General features: G+C 38.6%; 1 protein-coding gene across 3 annotated transcripts in view; it reads left to right on the forward strand.

The window, feature by feature from the left end:
- Window positions 1–16,925, forward strand: part of LOC126706775 (2-oxoglutarate-dependent dioxygenase 19-like) — an 84,790-nt gene extending 67,865 nt beyond the window's left edge. For all 3 annotated transcript variants that reach the window (XM_050406326.1, XM_050406325.1, XM_050406324.1), the window contains exons 4-5: window positions 7,369–7,696; window positions 16,509–16,925. In XM_050406326.1, coding sequence (XP_050262283.1) covers window positions 7,369–7,696; window positions 16,509–16,763 — 583 coding nt within the window. In that variant the 3' untranslated portion in view covers window positions 16,764–16,925. The remainder of the gene's footprint in view (window positions 1–7,368; window positions 7,697–16,508) is intronic.
- The last annotated feature ends 1,378 nt before the right edge of the window (window positions 16,926–18,303 follow it).

Here is an 18,303-nt window from a genome sequence, read left to right on the forward strand (position 1 = left end):
ACACAATAAAATAATACCTACAATTTGTCTCTGCTACAACTAGTATTGTTAAAGTCATTGTGAATTAAAAATATATCTTTTGGTTTCTCAAAAAAAAAAAAATCTTTTGAATAAATGTACAGGATCTATTAGTTTGTATCTCAATGACGTAGATACTAGAGAGAGTGAGTCTATCTATGCTTCATCATCTTAAACACGTTGTTTTGATTAGTGCTATAACAAAATTAGATTCCCCTATATATTTAGTGAAATTTCTATCAATTACACACACTTTGTTTTTTTGAACTAAAATAATTCATGATTTTCAACTTGGAAAAGAAACAATTTTTTTTGCAAAAGTGGTGAGTGTGTGTAAAACTGTAAATGAGTGTGAGAAATAGATATTGTTAATATACCTTGCTAGTGGATTCAGCGGTTGAAAGCTGAAGAAAAGGGTGAATTGGTGAAGCTGTGAACCCGTGAAGGAAAAGAGAGAGCAGGATCTATTAGTTTGTATCTCAATGACGTAGATACTAGAGAGAGTGAGTCTATCTATGCTTCATCATCTTAAACACGTTGTTTTGATTAGTGCTATAACAAAATTAGATTCCCCTATATATTTAGTGAAATTTCTATCAATTACACACACTTTGTTTTTTTGAACTAAAATAATTCATTCAACTTGGAAAAGAAACAATTTTTTTTGCAAAAGTGGTGAGTGTGTGTAAAACTGTAAATGAGTGTGAGAAATAGATATTGTTCATATACCTTGCTAGTGGATTCAGCGGTTGAAAGCTGAAGAAAGGGGAGAATTGGTGAAGCTGTGAACCCGTGAAGGAAAAGAGAGAGCAGAGGGGTAGCTATGGTTTTGAGGAGAAGAGACAATAAAGGATGTGGCTAGGAATTTGAGGGGAAGAAAGAGTAGAGGGTTGAGAGACATGGGGACGGCTAGGATTTTGATTTTAAATAGTGCAAAATCTGTAGAGATGAAAGAGGAGCAGCTGGAGTTTTGAGGAGAAGTAGAAGAGTTAGAGAGTTAAGGCTGATGCTAAAAATGAAGAGACAGAGAGTGAGAGAGGCGTGACTGAGATCTAGTAGTGCGGGAAATAAGTGAATAGGTAAGCTTATGTACCTAGGTTTATAAGGGTGAACTAGTAAAATTACCTTTATAAGCTAATCGGGTCAAATAAGTTCACATGTTGACCATGAACATGACCCATTTAATAAACGAGTCAGCCGTATCAATCCAAATATGACCGAAACTCATTTAGTCTTAACTCATGACCTGTTTACCAATGGCTTAGTTGTTTCAGGTTTGCGGGTCATGTCGGATTTTGCCACTCCTAATTGGAGTGTCCCACATTGATTAAGTGTAAACTTAAACATGTGTATATAAGTTTTTGGACACCCTCTCTTTGCAAGGGTGATTTTTACTCATGAGTTTGTATACAACGTTGTAGGAACACGATTTGCGTTAAACCGCAATTGAGTTGGGTTCGCACGTAAATGGGCCCATGCAATATCATTTGTAGAGAGTAGGATCGAAAGGCTAAGTCATGTTTACCCGGCTGTGTTTTTGTTAAGAAATTTATGCATGGTTCCAATATATTTGCCTCTGAAGCCCTTTTTCCTTTCAGTGGGACTGGAGGAGCCACTCTTTTAGGTTACATATTTTTTCTTTTATACTCGCATGCGTTCAATTTCCTTCGTCCACGTGTAGGGTCGACCCTTTCAAGACTGATACTTGTCCCATCAGTTTCAGACCTAAGTCATTGAGAGTTGTTGATAAAGTTAATGGATAAGGCTCTGTTAGGCGCAGAGATATGCATGGGGAAGGTGGCAAAGGAAGCCTCTCTTAGATATTTTAGATTTCCCCTTCGAGCACGCCCCTTTACCTTTCTGCCCTTTTTCTTGGGTCAGCCGAGGACTGCACTGTCCTCGGCTGCTTCTCCGGGCCAATTGGGCCACACTATTCTTGAACTCTGGCCATGACCTTTTTAGGCTTGGGCCTTTGGACCCTTCATCAGCAAACGGGCCTGGCCCGTCGATTATTGGACCCCACAATAGCCCCTCAAAACCCTGCTGTCCGGCCTCTTGGTCGGAGAGGGGGGTTTTGGTAACTCCGAGCCTTCATTACTGCTCATTTAATTCGGCCCTTGATCAACGTTGGCGACTCTTCACCTCCCCGAGGAACGCGCCGGTTTACAAGATGTTTCCTTCGGTTTACGCGTGATGCGCTTATACCGTTTGGTTATCCGTAGCACGCCTTTAATTTCTTCCTTTTACGAGACCTCCCAAATCTTACGGTTACTGATAACGTGGGGGAATGAAATGGATGCGCATTTATTCGCAGATTTCCTTGGGGATCAGAACGTGTTACGTGCCCTTGTCTTACTCCCTTATATAAAGAGAGAAAACCAGAGGTGATTCTCTCATATCTGAATCCCTTAGGCCCTTCTTATAGTTCACTTCTTCCATCTGGTTACTCCTAATCCAATAATACATCCACCATAGTAGTCGGCCATGAATGAATCCTTCCTTTTCCAGAAACGCCATGCCCTAACAAAACTTGAGATGGCTCGGTCAGGGTAAGGATGGCGGAGACTCAAGATTTGCCTCCCCATTCTTTTAGCCAAAATTCGAAGCAGGGACTCGTCACACCTTACTTCCGGTGTGACTGAGTCGAAAACCTCCCTTGTCATCTCCATCCGCTCTCTCATGAGCATACCTAATATGGTTCCCCTTCTCCCTCTTTTGCTCCTTTTACTTTCTTTTCATTGCTTCCCTCTTCTTCTCCTCCTTCCTACTCATGTCCTCCATCTTCTTTTTCCCTTGCTTTCTTCAGTGACAAGAGCTTGCTGAAGTGCTTCCATGTGTTCCAATTCTTCTTCCTTCTCCTTCTTCTCTGTAAAAGGTTCTTATTCTGATATGAGCAGTACTGAGGCAAAGATTTCAGAGAGATTTTGAAGGCGATTTCAGAAGACACCTGGCGGTTTACTTATCTGTATTACGGATGTTATTACTGCTTCGGCAGTTCATTTTTGTATAGGCTTGTGTAAGCCCTTCCTTGTACGTTGTAATAATAATTTTTTATATCAATAAAAATTACTGTTATTCTTATTTCGCATGTTCTGTTTATATGTTTTTAATAAATTTGCAAGTTCTGCTCGGCACAGTAGTATAGCATTTGAACCAATGACAACTAAGGCCAAAATACTTGCTAATAAAAAGACGCCATAATAACTTTAACAAAATTATTATTCGACATAACAATCCGACCAGTGAGGAACGAGACTTACCTTAATATTAGTCGCGATGGGGACTGAGTGCTTGATAAGGTGTAAGAAGTGATTATCCGAGGACATGTCACCCTTTCAATGAGCAATTTCCTTAGGCTAACGATCATCGGTTCGTTACGCCATATTCTTAACACAACTGGCCTTAACCTTTCCCAGTATTTAAGCCGAGAAACTTCTCCATCCGAGTAGTTGATTTATCAGTAGGCCTGAGTCCGAGGACTTCGCACAGCCAGGGTTTTGTTTGGGAGTTATACTTTTTCTTTAAGGTGCTCGGTTTCCCCATAGGCTTGAGTCCGAGGACCATGCAAGTCCTAGGTTCTGTCCAAAACTCTGAGTTCAGATTCTCCCTTTCATAAGGCATTTCCCAAGGCGCCGAGCAGGGGTTGTCCTTGGCCAAGGCCATTGCTCGGCGGGGGCCATAGTACCTGGGCCCTCAAGCAAAGCGGGCCCGGGGCCACGAATCCACTTAGCCCATAAATTAAGAGATATTTCTGCAACTTCTGGCCACGTGGTGCTCTCTGATGGCACAGTGACCGAGGTGCGCCTTTACGAGGCTCTTTAATCTTGTGGTTGCAGTTGATGTTGGAAGTTGAGCCAGAACTGTTTTGTCTGTAGCGTTCCTTGGGACGCCGCATGAGTTGACTGCTATCACCTTGTCTTTTCAAATAAATGGGAGGGAGAGAAAGTTGCTTTATATACGCACAAATCCTTCAGATTTTCTCCCACATCACAGCTTCCATATCCGGAGCTCTCCTCCCTTAGCATAACATGTTTAAGGCAAGGGTTGGGAAGACAGAACTTTCTCCGCCGCAGATGCACCCTGCCTTCATGAGACTCAGAATAGTACGGTATGGGCGCAGGAAACTTAAGTTCAGGAGAATACTTCATTTCGACCGAGGGGGAAAGGAATCTTCCCCTCTTTTAGTCAAAATCCGAAGCAGGTTCTGTCCATGCCAGAATTTTGGTGTGGCAGAAGAAAGATTTTCCTCCATCAGCGCTTCTGCTTTGCGGCAGGCGTATATTTAGAGAAAGCCCCTCAACCTCCCACTCCCTGCACCTTCTTTCAACGGTGTCAGGCTCAAGTTGGGTCTCTTTGGCTGTTTGAGTTGTGGGCATGTGAAAGCATTGAGGAAGAACAAGGTCTGGGGGCTGTAGCCAACCTCTCCTCCGACCTACTCCCTCAGCTTCATTTTATTCTCTTGTATCTTCCTTTCTTTTCGGTTATGTAATGATCTTTGGCACAAACTGACTCTAGCTTTTCGTTGTACACTGTACTATCTCATTGCTTTAGTAAAAAATGGCGATTTCTTTACTTGTTTGAATGCTGTTCCTTTGATAAAACTACTTTGTGAGTTGGTGTGCTCCATGTGTGTGTTTCTCCTCGGCAGTATTTAGAGCAAGAACTCTTGAAACACGATCCAACGAATTCTAATCTATCGACACTATCAGGCAGGATAATAATAACTCATAGTAAGTTAAACTTAGGAAACTAACCGAGATAACAATTGAACGTTCCATAGTAAGCACGAGAATATTGTATGAGGACGACAAATTCGAAATAATTCATCCGAGGGAGTGACCGAGCACTGCATGACTTCAGTTATGCTTTTGGAAACATGTTACTCCATTCCATACTGGTCCCTCTAGTGTTGAGGATCCGAGGGCAAACTAGAGAATCCAAGTAACACAGCTTTTCCTTTTAAGTAGTTGGTTTCCCCAGAGGCTTGGGTCCGAGGACCATGCAAGGCCTTGGTTCTGTCCAAAACTTGTATGCTTCTTTTTAAGTAGTTGGTTTCCCCAGAGGCTTGGGTCCGAGGACCATGCAAGGCCTTGGTTCTGTCCAAAACTTGTATGCTCTTTTTAAGTAGTTGGTTTCCCCAGAGGCTTGGGTCCGAGGACCATGCAAGGCCTTGGTTCTGTCCAAAACTTGTATGCTTCTTTTTAAGTAGTTGGTTTCCCCAGAGGCTTGGGTCCGAGGACCATGCAAGGCCTTGGTTCTGTCCAAAACTTGTATGCTTCTTTTTAAGTAGTTGGTTTCCCCAGAGGCTTGGGTCCGAGGACCATGCAAGGCCTTGGTTCTGTCCAAAACTTGTATGCTCTTTTTAAGTAGTTGGTTTCCCCAGAGGCTTGGGTCCGAGGACCATGCAAGGCCTTGGTTCTGTCCAAAACTTGTATTCTCTTTTTAAGTAGTTGGTTTCCCCAGAGGCTTGGGTCCGAGGACCATGCAAGGCCTTGGTTCTGTCCAAAACTTGTATGCTTCTTTTTAAGTAGTTGGTTTCCCCAGAGGCTTGGGTCTGAGGACCATGCAAGGCCTTGGTTCTGTCCAAAACTTGTATGCTTCTTTTTAAGTAGTTGGTTTCCCCAGAGGCTTGGGTCCGAGGACCACGCAAGGCCTTGGTTCTGTCCAAAACTTGTATTCTCTTTTTAAGTAGTTGGTTTCCCCAGAGGCTTGGGTCCGAGGACCATGCAAGGCCTTGGTTCTGTCCAAAACTTGTATGCTTCTTTTTAAGTAGTTGGTTTCCCCAGAGGCTTGGGTCCGAGGACCATGCAAGGCCTTGGTTCTGTCCAAAACTTGTATGCTTCTTTTTAAGTAGTTGGTTTCCCCAGAGGCTTGGGTCCGAGGACCACGCAAGGCCTTGGTTCTGTCCAAAACTTGTATGCTTCTTTTTAAGTAGTTGGTTTCCCCAGAGGCTTGGGTCCGAGGACCACGCAAGGCCTTGGTTCTGTCCAAAACTTGTATGCTTCTTTTTAAGTAGTTGGTTTCCCCAGAGGCTTGGGTCCGAGGACCATGCAAGGCCTTGGTTCTGTCCAAAACTTGTATGCTTCTTTTTAAGTAGTTGGTTTCCCCAGAGGCTTGGGTCCGAGGACCATGCAAGGCCTTGGTTCTGTCCAAAACTTGTATGCTTCTTTTTAAGTAGTTGGTTTCCCCAGAGGCTTGGGTCCGAGGACCATGCAAGGCCTTGGTTCTGTCCAAAACTTGTATGCTTCTTTTTAAGTAGTTGGTTTCCCCAGAGGCTTGGGTCCGAGGACCATGCAAGGCCTTGGTTCTGTTCAAAACTTGTATTCTTCCTTATTTGCTTATCTTCCGAAGGTTTAGCTCCTCGAATAAGGTGGAGGAAGCTGGCCTGATGTTTGAAGCCCTTAGGCTTGCCCATGTCGTTGACACCGTGGAACGTAGCCCCTAGTGGGAGCCTATGTTAGAATAGCAACAATGTGTCGCCGGTGATACAGGCATCCTCATAGTCCCTTGTTCGATAGAAGCTCAACCTCGCCACCGCTCGAGCTAACACGCAAGCCTTCCCACAGACGGCGCCAATTGTAGGAACACGATTTGCGTTAAACCGCAATTGAGTTGGGTTCGCACGTAAATGGGCCCATATAATATCATTTGTAGAGAGTGGGATCGAAAGGCTAAGTCATGTTTACCCGGCTGTGTTTTTGTTAAGATATTTATGCATGGTTCCAATATATTTGCCTCTGAAGCCCTTTTTCCTTTCAGTGGGACTGGAGGAGCCACTCTTTTAGGTTACATATTTTTTCTTTTATACTCGCATGCGTTCAATTTCCTTCGTCCACGTGTAGGGTCGACCCTTTCAAGACTGATACTTGTCCCATCAGTTTCAGACCTAAGTCATTGAGAGTTGTTGATAAAGTTAATGGATAAGGCTCTGTTAGGCGCAGAGATATGCATGGGGAAGGTGGCAAAGGAAGCCTCTCTTAGATATTTTAGATTTCCCCTTCGAGCACGCCCCTTTACCTTTCTGCCCTTTTTCTTGGGTCAGCCGAGGACTGCACTGTCCTCGGCTGCTTCTCCGGGCCAATTGGGCCACACTATTCTTGAACTCTGGCCATGACCTTTTTAGGCTTGGGCCTTTGGACCCTTCATCAGCAAACGGGCCTGGCCCGTCGATTATTGGACCCCACAAACGTTATATGTAATTTGTTCAATCTACAATGTAAATCTTATATTGCTAGTTCCTTATTTTAATTATGATTAATTTATTTTTCAATTAAAATTTCAAAAATAAAAATCAGGTCATGGCCAATGCAATTCATAATGAATGGATTATTTATGTTTTTGTTGGCACAGTGAGATTGCAAGGGAGTTCAGCAAAAGAAACCGGGAAGTAATAATAATATTACTGAAAGCTATATCAAAGAGCTTGGGGTTAGAAGAGAGCTACGTAGAAAAGGCTGCCAATTTCGAGTTGGGTTTACAATTGCTCGCTCCTAACTATTATCCAGCTTGTCCAGAGCCAGAGAAAGCAATTGGCATCCCCGCTCACTATGACCATGGTTTGTTAACCACTTTGGTAAATAATGGCATCTCTGGCCTTCAAGTAAAGCATAATGGAAAATGGTTTAATGTCAACATCCCTCCCAATGGACTCTTTGTTCAAGTTGCTGATCACTTGGAGGTACATTCTGTCATGCTTCTTGAACTCCATTTTTACTTGTTATCACGTGTTATTCATCTTCTCATTATCTTTCTCAATTACTTTTTCTTGTTAAGCAACGATGCCAGCTAAAGTTAACTAATAAGATTGGTCTGATACAATTTTAGGTTTGATAGGCCAAAAAAGAATTGACCTCTTGTGATAAATTAACCAATTAATTTAGCCAAGTAAATTAATTAAGTTAATTAACATGTAAACGTGTGGTAGCACAAACAAATCACCAATAAACTAAGTATGCAACAGAAAATAAATTGACACGGTGATTTGTTTACGATTGGGGAAAACCAACACAGTAAAAACCCCACCGGGTGATTTTAAGGTCACCACTTCCAAAATTCCACTATTATCATAACAAGCGGTTACAAGTAAAGGAATCACAGTACCTTATACCAACCTACAGTTGAACCTTTATCTCAATACCTAATTGGACTTGTTCTGTAATGACAATTTCTCCTTTTGATGCACGGCTACCAATACGTGACTAACCAATTGTGCGGATTTCAGTACACAACTTCAATCACCAACTAGAGAAGTTTGTTGGCTGCAAAATTCTTCAGTTCATCCCAACGATGAAGATCAAAAAGATGCTTGGTCACAAAACCCTACGGTACACAAACATAGCAACTTCTTCACAAGAATGATGAACTAGGGCAAAACTATGTCTCCGGTCATAAATTGCTTGAACAAACTTTGCTCAACACTTGTGCAACTTGTGAACACTTTGACAGCCCTTAAAATAATTCTTTTATATGTCTAGGGTTGTGAGAAAAGAAAACTCAAACACATAAACACGGATTGGAGTCAAAATAGAACTTAAAATCTATTTTTCATAAACCTTGACAGATACCCTATTTGTCGAGCTGCTGTTAAGCCATGGGGTTGAACAGCTCTTTAAGCTCGATAGATGGCTAGTTGTCGAGCTTTAATGACAGACATTTTTCAGCTTGAATATTGGATAGACTTGCATGATTTCAACACTTGATCTTGAAACAAAGTTTCTTGAAGTATTAAACACATTCTAGATCTACCCAAATACAAGTAAAGTGTGTTTTGTCAAAAGATTAGTCAATTACATAAAATAGTGACATATGTTCCTAACAAGTGAATCACATATGTCCTAACAATCTCCCCCTTTAGCAATCCGTGACAAAACCACAACAAACAAATGAGATATGAGAGAAGTCATAAATCACTCAACTCATATTCACTTGTTAAATACAATAAAATCTATCCTAACACAAACTCTTGAACAATTTTGCAAGAAGAAAGTTTATGGCAAGTAGACTTTGACAACCTGTATTTCTAAAACACTTTAAACAAAACTCATCAATGCATATTTGTGTGAAACAGAAATAATAGATTCCATACAAGTAATAAGAACCATGTGTGTAAAGAAAGAAAAGAAATAGCACATGTAAAGATAGGTGAAAGAAACATACATCAACATATATAGAAAATAAGTACAATGTATGTCAATAATGATCACAAGACCTAAGGTACAAGAATAAATGTATCTAAAGTAGAGAAAAGAAAAAGATACAAGTAATCCTCATTACATCCCTCAAAATGCACTCTCCCCCTAACAAAAAACTCCTATGCTAACCCTCCCCTTAAGTATGACTACTCTCTTAACCAAAACTACTCCCCCTTTTTGTCATAAGTGACAAAGAGTAAGAGTATCAAGTAGACATCTCATCATCGCTGGGTGAGCTAGCATCGCCATCATCCTCATCATCAGAATCAACATCATCATCATCATCAGCATCATTAACATCACTCTCATCCGCAAGGGCCACAGGAGTGGAAGTCATAGTATAACCACCCATCTCAGCCTGACGTTGAGCAATGCATCCAACACAAGTGTTCACCTGACACAACTCATCACTGAGAGTGTCGAGGTGAGCATCCATGTGCTGAGGCTGCGCCATGGTGTCCTCTAGAGTCACTCCGCTCATAGAAGAAGAGGGAGCGGATGTGGATGGAGTAGAAGGAGTGGGAGGAGCTGCCGTACCGAACTGCCTCAATCGAAACTATGTCTCGCTTTGTTTAACGGTAGCACAATCAATGGCACACATAACGGGGAAGTGGTCAGAAGAGAGAAAAGGAATAGAAAAATGGCATAAAATCGTCATGATAGCCAAAGGGAAAATGAGCTTATCACGGGTAGCCGTATCCCTATACACATCTATAAGAGAAAGAATAAAATGTGAAGGAAAATCTATAGTGAGGTGCTCTAATAAAGAAAGCAAAAATCGAGCACAAGAGTTTATGATAAAGTTATAGTGAGACAATGGGTACAAAACAAAAGTCATCACTATGTTCATGAATCTAGGACCTTTAGTAAAGGCCTTACATGGTGTAAACTGACGATCACCCCAATAAAAAAGGTGCTTGCAAAAAGCAGAGATCATCTCGTCTTTGGACACAGTCCTTAGACGCTCACAACTTCGGTGTGACAACAATGTGTGTACCTCGAACGCGAGTATGAAAGAGAGGTATTGAAGAATCAATTTCATGCATGTTGGAGTAAAACTCCTGGATCAGCATAGAAGGACATGTGACCGAGACGTCACACAGTAACTCCCAACCCCGACTGTGAATGACATCGGGTAGGTCAGTGTCGGTAAAGTCCGCCAAAATGACTCGGCATTCTGAATGAACACCTTGTCGAGAAAAGTTCTTCAAGAAGTCCTTTCGGCCATCCTCATCACGGAACTAAATAGAAGAACGGGTAGGATCAGAGGACGAAGTGGATGCCCTAGAATGCAAAGGGTACTGGGACGGAGCAGACTTACGTTTTGGTGCCATTGACGCACTAACATAAACTAGAGAGTTGGGGGGGGGGGGGGCGAAGAAAGAAACACTCAGAAAAGCTCCAAACAGTTCAAATATATAGAAATATACTGAATGTAAGGTACGTATGCATGAAAATACATGAGCATGTGACGTGCAAAGTAAAAAACATCATGGGTTCAACCCAATCCAAACCTACCAGCATATAGACAGTTTAACACATATAACAAACATCTAAATGCATCAAACTATAGTAATAATGCATGTGTAATGCAGTGCATGAGGTTAAAAGATCATTTAGACAAAAACCCATCCCAAAATTTCAATAAACACTCAACAATTTTGAAAAACCCCAAAATTTTTCAAAAACCCCAAAACCTAGGTCTAAATGCATAAAATGCATGAATAATGAGAGAAAAAGAGATCATACCAAGTGATTTGAAGCAAGGAAAGGCCAAAAATCACGTGGGTTGAAGGTTTTGAGAGAGAAGAGAGTGTTTGGGAGGTGAATAGGCGCGAATAGATCGAGTGAGATTGAGAAAATGAGGATCGGATTGCGCTAAAACCTATTTATAGGTGTTCAGTAATTCTCGACAGATACAGGTGTCAAGAGGTATCGAGACAAGTGTTGAGGAAAAAAGGCGGCGACAAATGAAGCTATCGAGGAGCTGTCGAGGGACAATTCAACAAAAGCTAAAAAGAAGCTCGATTGATCCACCAGCTGTCAAGAAGCTATCGAGAGTCTAGGAACTTTCTCGATCAATCCACCAGCTGTCGAGACAGCTATCGAGATTGCGATAAGAAACAACTTAAGATCTCGACAGAAAGGCCAAGTGTCGAGAGGTGTCGAGGAGGTGTCGAGGTTGCTTAAAAACAATTTTTCAAGAAGGGAAAAACACAGATATGAATGCAATCAAGCATGCAACTCAACCAATGATCCAATCAACATTTTAAACTTTCAAAATCATCTCTCAACAACAATTTTTAAGCACATGGATCCCAAAAACACACGCACACTAAACAAGTCTAACTAATTTTATATTTCAAAAATAAGTCAAGACAGTTTAATGAGTATACATTAACATGTGTAAAATCTTGTGATGGCCAAATCACATTGTACATGCATATGTATCAAGAGTAGCAAAAAATATTGTGCGTTGTGTGTGAAAAACATTGTAAGATTACATAAGTGTATACATGTTATGACAATTTGAGATATGAGAAAATCACTTTAACTCACACACAATCATAACTGTTTGATAGGGACTATCACCTTCGAGGTACATCCTATAACTCCCACATCTCCTAAAATACTCGCTTGCAATCATATTTAAAGCATTTTGATCTTTTTGCTTTTTATTTTTCTTTGCATATTTTTTTTTTAAGCAAATCATGCATGGGCATATAAAAGAGAGAAAAGAAATATCCAATTATGTTAAGTATTTGACATTCCAATTTTGCTATGTCGAAACACACAAATGTCATTGATATTGCACTTTTGCTATGCCAAAGTATATAGATGTTATTTCATGATTGGCGGGTAACAGTGGTGAGATGGTTATATATGCCTTTCTCTTAGGATTTTCTAGCCTTCCCGTCAAAAAGAGTGATAAGAGTGTTAAGTACAAGATATTACTTAATCTTACTCATCACAAACAAGAGCCACAAAGCTCACTTGTTTAGTTGTGCATAGAGATGCTCATCTAAGTTACAAGAGACACAAAGTTTAGAAAACTTTGTTTCAATGGCCATCCAAGGTACACAAGTACCAATGTACACAAAACACACACTGTTTTTGTATTTTTCTGATTTTTCAATTTATTTATTTATTTTCATATGAAAAACAAAACTAAAAACAAACAAAAACATGTTAAATAAAGTAAAGCATAAAACTAAACTGACTCAAAACTTGAAAGTAATAACACAAGTAATGCACACACAAAAACAGGAACAGAGAAAGAAAAAAGTGATAGAATCACTTGGAGCTCTTTTCTTTCCACGCCTTGGAAGAACCTTTCCTTTGAGTGTACCCTTAAACCGGCGATGAGGGGGAAGAATTGAAACCGTTCAAGTTTGAAGGAACATGAGGGCTTTGAGAAGATCTCCAAGGGGAGCAAGAGAGGATTGAAACTGATTCTGACTTCCAAATGCTATCATGTCGTTACTCTGTTGAGTGGTTAACCACTTATAACAATTTTGTCAAGTATGACCGGCAACTCCACAATGATGACAGAGATGCTGCTTCTTCTGTTTAGGCTTTTGAGAGTTAGCCTTCTTAGCCCTAGGGTTTTTAGCTTCCTTCTTATCTTGCTTAGGGGGTGCTCATAAGATAGATTTACTTTTATCTATGTTCTCACTAGCCAAATCAGTTTTAACATCATTGTTCTCATTTTCAACATTATTGCTAGGAGGAACAAAAATAGTAGTACTAGTAGAAGCAGTATTAGAAGAAGAGAAACCATACCCTAAACCTGTTCAATCAGAAGTAGATTTCTGAAGACTTAGCATCTCATTAAGCTTTGCACTTGAAGTCTTCTCCAATCGAGCTCTGACTTGAAATAGCTCCTCTTCAAGCTTCTTGGTCTTCTCAGCTAAGAAATTGTTCTCGGACCTCAGTACTCCAATAGTCTGATTAGCTTCATCAAACTTTATCGAAAGCTCTTCACGATCAAGTTCCACATCACTGAACTTCTTGGTGGTCAACTTATAAAGTTTCTCATGTTTCTTAGAAAGCATGTATAATTTCTCATAGGCTGTATGAATATCATCTTGATCATCAATCTTCTCAAACTTGGACTCCACCAATTCCTCTTCTTCATCCACATCTTCAACAATCCTCTTAGTAGGATTGACAGTGGTAGTGAAGGCATTCTGGATAACGTCATCCTCATTGTCGGAATCATCCGCAGGCTAAATGTCGCTTAAAGTAGTAGCAAGTGCCTTGCTCTTCCCAATACTCTTGAGATATGTAGGACACTCCTATTTCATGTGACCGAAGTCTTGACACCCAAAGCACTTAGGTCCTGCAGGAACAGTGTACTGACCGCCATCCCTAGCATCCTTCTTCCCTTTGTCTTAGCTCTTGAACTGAGAAGAACTGGATTATTGATGGTCCTTGTCAAAGCCCTTCCCATTGGCATTCTTCATAAACTTCTTGAATTGTCTGGTAATGTAGGACTTCATCTTAGAATCTTCATCGTTTAAAGACTCATCTGTGTCACTACTCTTGGCCTTAAGTGCCATGCTCTTGCCTTTACCCGATTTGCCAATTTTAGTTAACCCTAGCTCATAGGTCTGTAGATTGCCAACCAGCTCTGTTAAAGGAATCTTGTCAATATCCTTTGATTCCTCGATTGCCGTGATCTTTGCATGGAATCTCTCGGGTAGAGATCTTAACATTTTCCTTACAATTTTGGGTTCAAGAATGGTTTCCCCAAGATTGAAGGTTGAGTTCACTATGTCCTTGAGTTTGGCAAAGAATTCATCGAACGACTCATCCTCCTCCATCTTGATTTCTTTAAAACTTGTAGTGAGCCTCTGAAACTTTGAATCTTTGACAGCCTTGGTTCCCTCATAGGTTGTCTGGAGAATGGTCTATGCCTCCTTAGTAGTTTCAGTAGATGATATCTTCTTGAACTCCTCATTAGTGACTGCATTGAATAAAGCATTCAATGCCCTGCTGTTGAAGTTTGCCACCTTGATCTTGGCATCATCCCAATCGGCCGGCACTTTCTTTGGTTTGGTCCAGCCAATCTCTACAGCTTGCCACACTTTCTCATCTAAAGACTACAAGAAAGCTCTTATGCGTATTTTCCAATATGCATAGTTAGTGCCATCAAATAAAGGAGGTATAATTAATGACAGTCCTCTATCCATGACAAACAAGGGTCAATGGATCAACACAGCAAAGATTAACCCTAATCAGAGTTTGCCTGCTCTGATACCACTTGATAGGCCAAAAACAAATTGACTACTTATGATAAATTAACCAATTAATTTAGCCAAGTAAATTAATTAAGTTAATTAACATGCAAACACGTGGTAGCACAAACAAATTACCAATAAACTAAGTATGCAGCAGAAAATAAATTGACACAGTGATTTGTTTACGAATAGGGAAAACCAACAAGGCAAAAACCCAACTGGGTAATTTTAAGGTTACCACTCCCAAAATTCTACTATTATCACAACAAGCGATTACAAGTAAATGAATCCCAGTACCTTATACCAACTTACAGTTGAACCCTTACCTCAATACCCAATTGGACTTGTTTTGTAGTGACGATTTCTCCTTTTGATGCACGGCTCCCAGTACGTGACTAACCAATTACACGGATCCCAGTACGCGACTTCAATTACCAACTAGAGAAGTTTGTTGGCTGCAAAGTTTTTCAGTTCATCCCAATGATGAAGATCAAAAAGATGCTTAGTCACAAAACCTTATAGTGCACAAACACAACAACTTCTTCACAAGAATGATGAATTAGGGAAAAACTGTGTCTCCGGTCACAAATTGCTTGAATAAACTTTGCTCAACACTTGTGCAACTTGTGAACACTTTGACAGCCCTTAAAATAATCCTTTATATGTTTAGGGTTATGAGAAAAGAAAACTCAAACACATAAACACGGATTGGAGTCAAAACAGAACTGAAAATATGTTTTTCATAAACCTCGACAGATCCTTTATCTGTCGAGCTGCTGTTGAGCCACGGGGTTGAACAGCTCTTTAAGCTCGATAGATGGCTAGCTGTCGAGTTTTAATGACAAACACTTTTCAGCTTGAATCTTGGATAGACTTGCATGGTTTCAACACTTGATCTTGAAACAAAATTTCTTGAAGTATTAAACACATTCTAGATCTACACAAATACAAGTAAATTGTGTTTTGTCAAAGGATTAGCCAATTATATAAAATAGTGACATATGTTCCTAACTAGCGAATCACATATGTCCGAACAAGGTTTAAGGTGATAAAACATTTGTCATTCACATCAATATTTTTTTTTTATCCTTGAATTCTTTAAAAGAGAGGGGGTGGGGGGAGTAATTTTGTTCTTTGTTTATGATGAGGTTGGTTCAATTTTGTTACTTAAATTTGTGTACTCTTAAATATGTGGTTGGTTTGATTTTAGTCTCATAAATATGGGTTGCTTCTGCATTCTGTTAGTCACGTAAGGAAAAAAAAAAGAAAAGAAAAAGAACAGGCAAAATTGTTCACTTTATATAATTTTAATGACTAAATAAAAACCCATAAAATTTGAAGGGTTACATGATCAAACTTATGCCAAATTTTATAATGGAAATTAGAAATTACCCAAATTTTATTTAAGTTAAATGTGACAAGTGACATGTGTGAATAAGTATAAAGGCAAGACAGAGAAATAGTGCTTTGATGGTGACTTGTTAACAAAAGTTTTTTTTACTTTTAGCCAAATCTGAACCACTTTCTGAAAAACTTTTTTTTTTTTTTAATTTACTGAGGACTAAGAACACACAGAATTAAAATTATATGGTTTTCTTCCATATGGGATACAAAGCAATTGTCTAAATACCCAAAAGGAACTGTTAACTAGCCTAAATGGCCAAAATGAAGAAAAAAAAAAGGTAGTTGGTGTTGGGAATGGGGTAAGTACCAACATACATATTAGGGTTGACCTTTTTCATAAAACAAAAATTATGAAAATTTCTTTGATGTGAGGAATTACATAATTGCCGAACTGGCCAAAATGAAGAAATAACCCTATAAATATAATATAAAAGAAAATTATAAAAAGGAGAAATGAAGCAAATACACAAATAAGAGTTAATGGTTGATCGTTTCTTTTTCTTTATATGTGTGCGTAATTATATAAATTTTTATTTAAATATCATTGACTCTATGTTTTTCACTTATCATGTTCTTGACATATGTATATTTAACTAAATGAACAATTTTTTTGAATTAATCAAAATTTTCTGAATATAATGTTTCCTACAAGATTTTGAGCAATGGCAAGTACAAGAGTATTGCACACCGGGCACTTGTGAATAACAAGGCTACAAGGATGTCCATAGCTCTGGCACATGGACCAGCACTAGACACAGTTATGAGGCCAGCACCAAAGTTAGTTGACAATGAAATTGATCAACCTGCATATGTTGAAATGACGTATGGAAAATTTTTGGAATTGCAGCAAACTGGGAGGCTGAGTTCTAAATTCCGGTCAGATACTGAACAAAACAAAGCAGTCTGAGCTAGTTGATTGGTTTACAATGCCAATTTCTCAATTTAGTGTTTGATAATAATAATAATGAACAAATGTTGGCAAATTTGGTTTAATTTCAAATTTAAATTTGAGAGCTGAAAATTCAACTTAGACCAAATTTAAGATTTTCAGCCATGTTGTTCTCATGTTTGTTTAATTTAATATTTAGTAATAATTTTTATTGGCTTGTTGCCATCTATGCTACAGTTACTATGTAATAAATGTCATATTTAGCACATAATCCTTTATTTTTAAACCTACATACATAATTCTTATTAATGTATTTATCTACAATACCTTATATTAGAATCTCTTTTTCAACACTAGAGACCGGATAATATTAATACTACAAATTTTTCTGCATCATATGAAAGATTGTGATAAGAAATCTCTTTAAGAATGTCTTGATGTTATTCTCACTATTGTAACCCAAGAGATACTTGCTTTGAAGACTTAGAAAATGCTAAAGATATTACAAATTTCACTAAAAAAAGGTTTATACATTTATGTGATAGTGAATATGATTACTGTGCACTACCTCAACAATATATAAATAACAAGTTTTTATACTCTTACTATTAGGAACTAAAGATACTACAAATTTCACTAAAAAAAGGCTATAAATTTATGTGATAGTGAATGTGATTAGTGTGCACTACTTCAACAATATATAATTAAATAACAAGTTTTTTATACTCTTACTGTTAGGAACCTAGGTTCCTAATGGTGATAGATAGGAATTGTAAGGAAATTGATTTAATTAGAGGTAGTTAAATTCTATAGAGAAATATTAAGAGAGTGAGGGAAAATGCACTAAGAAATCTTTTTTCTTTTCTTTTTTTCTTTTTTGATAGAATTACCAATCAGTTTTTGTTGTAGGCGGGGATTGAATCTCAGATCTCTTATTCAACTATTAGAGACTTTACCAATTGAGTTAATTGGAACCCACCACTAAGCAATCAATTGGTTTATTCTTCAATAAATGAAAATGTGATTACAAGTAAGTCTTAATAGAATCATAAAATTATTCTATTGATCCACATGACCTTCTCTCCCTTCTTGTGTGTGTGTGTTAAAAATATTTAGTATTCTCAAAAAAAAAAAAAAATGGTTCTATTATTTCCCGTGTGCATTATTAATTCCAATATGTGTTAAATGTGATTAACATGATCGGAATTGTAACTAACTAACTAACTAACCAACTAACTAACTAAATGCAACATTACAACAATTATTATCCGATTTATAATACTTTTTTAACATCTATTTTCAAATGTTAAAATGTGAACATTCCCACATTAATTATGGACATAATAAAAAATAATGGTTGTAATTGTAAACAAAGTGTAAAAGGATATTGTCCCATTAATAGATGTTGACATATTTATTAGTGGCACCACAATTTTTAAGGTTTATGTGATAAAATTTATAGTATCCTTATCATCACTTTAATAATTTTTAATAAAGTAATTTCTTTCTTGTTGGAAAAATACATGTTTGTATCGCATACAAAACATACGTAGCAGAA

The sequence above is a fragment of the Quercus robur genome, chromosome 11, assembly GCF_932294415.1.
Source record: "Quercus robur chromosome 11, dhQueRobu3.1, whole genome shotgun sequence".
Taxonomy (NCBI): Eukaryota; Viridiplantae; Streptophyta; class Magnoliopsida; order Fagales; family Fagaceae; genus Quercus; species Quercus robur.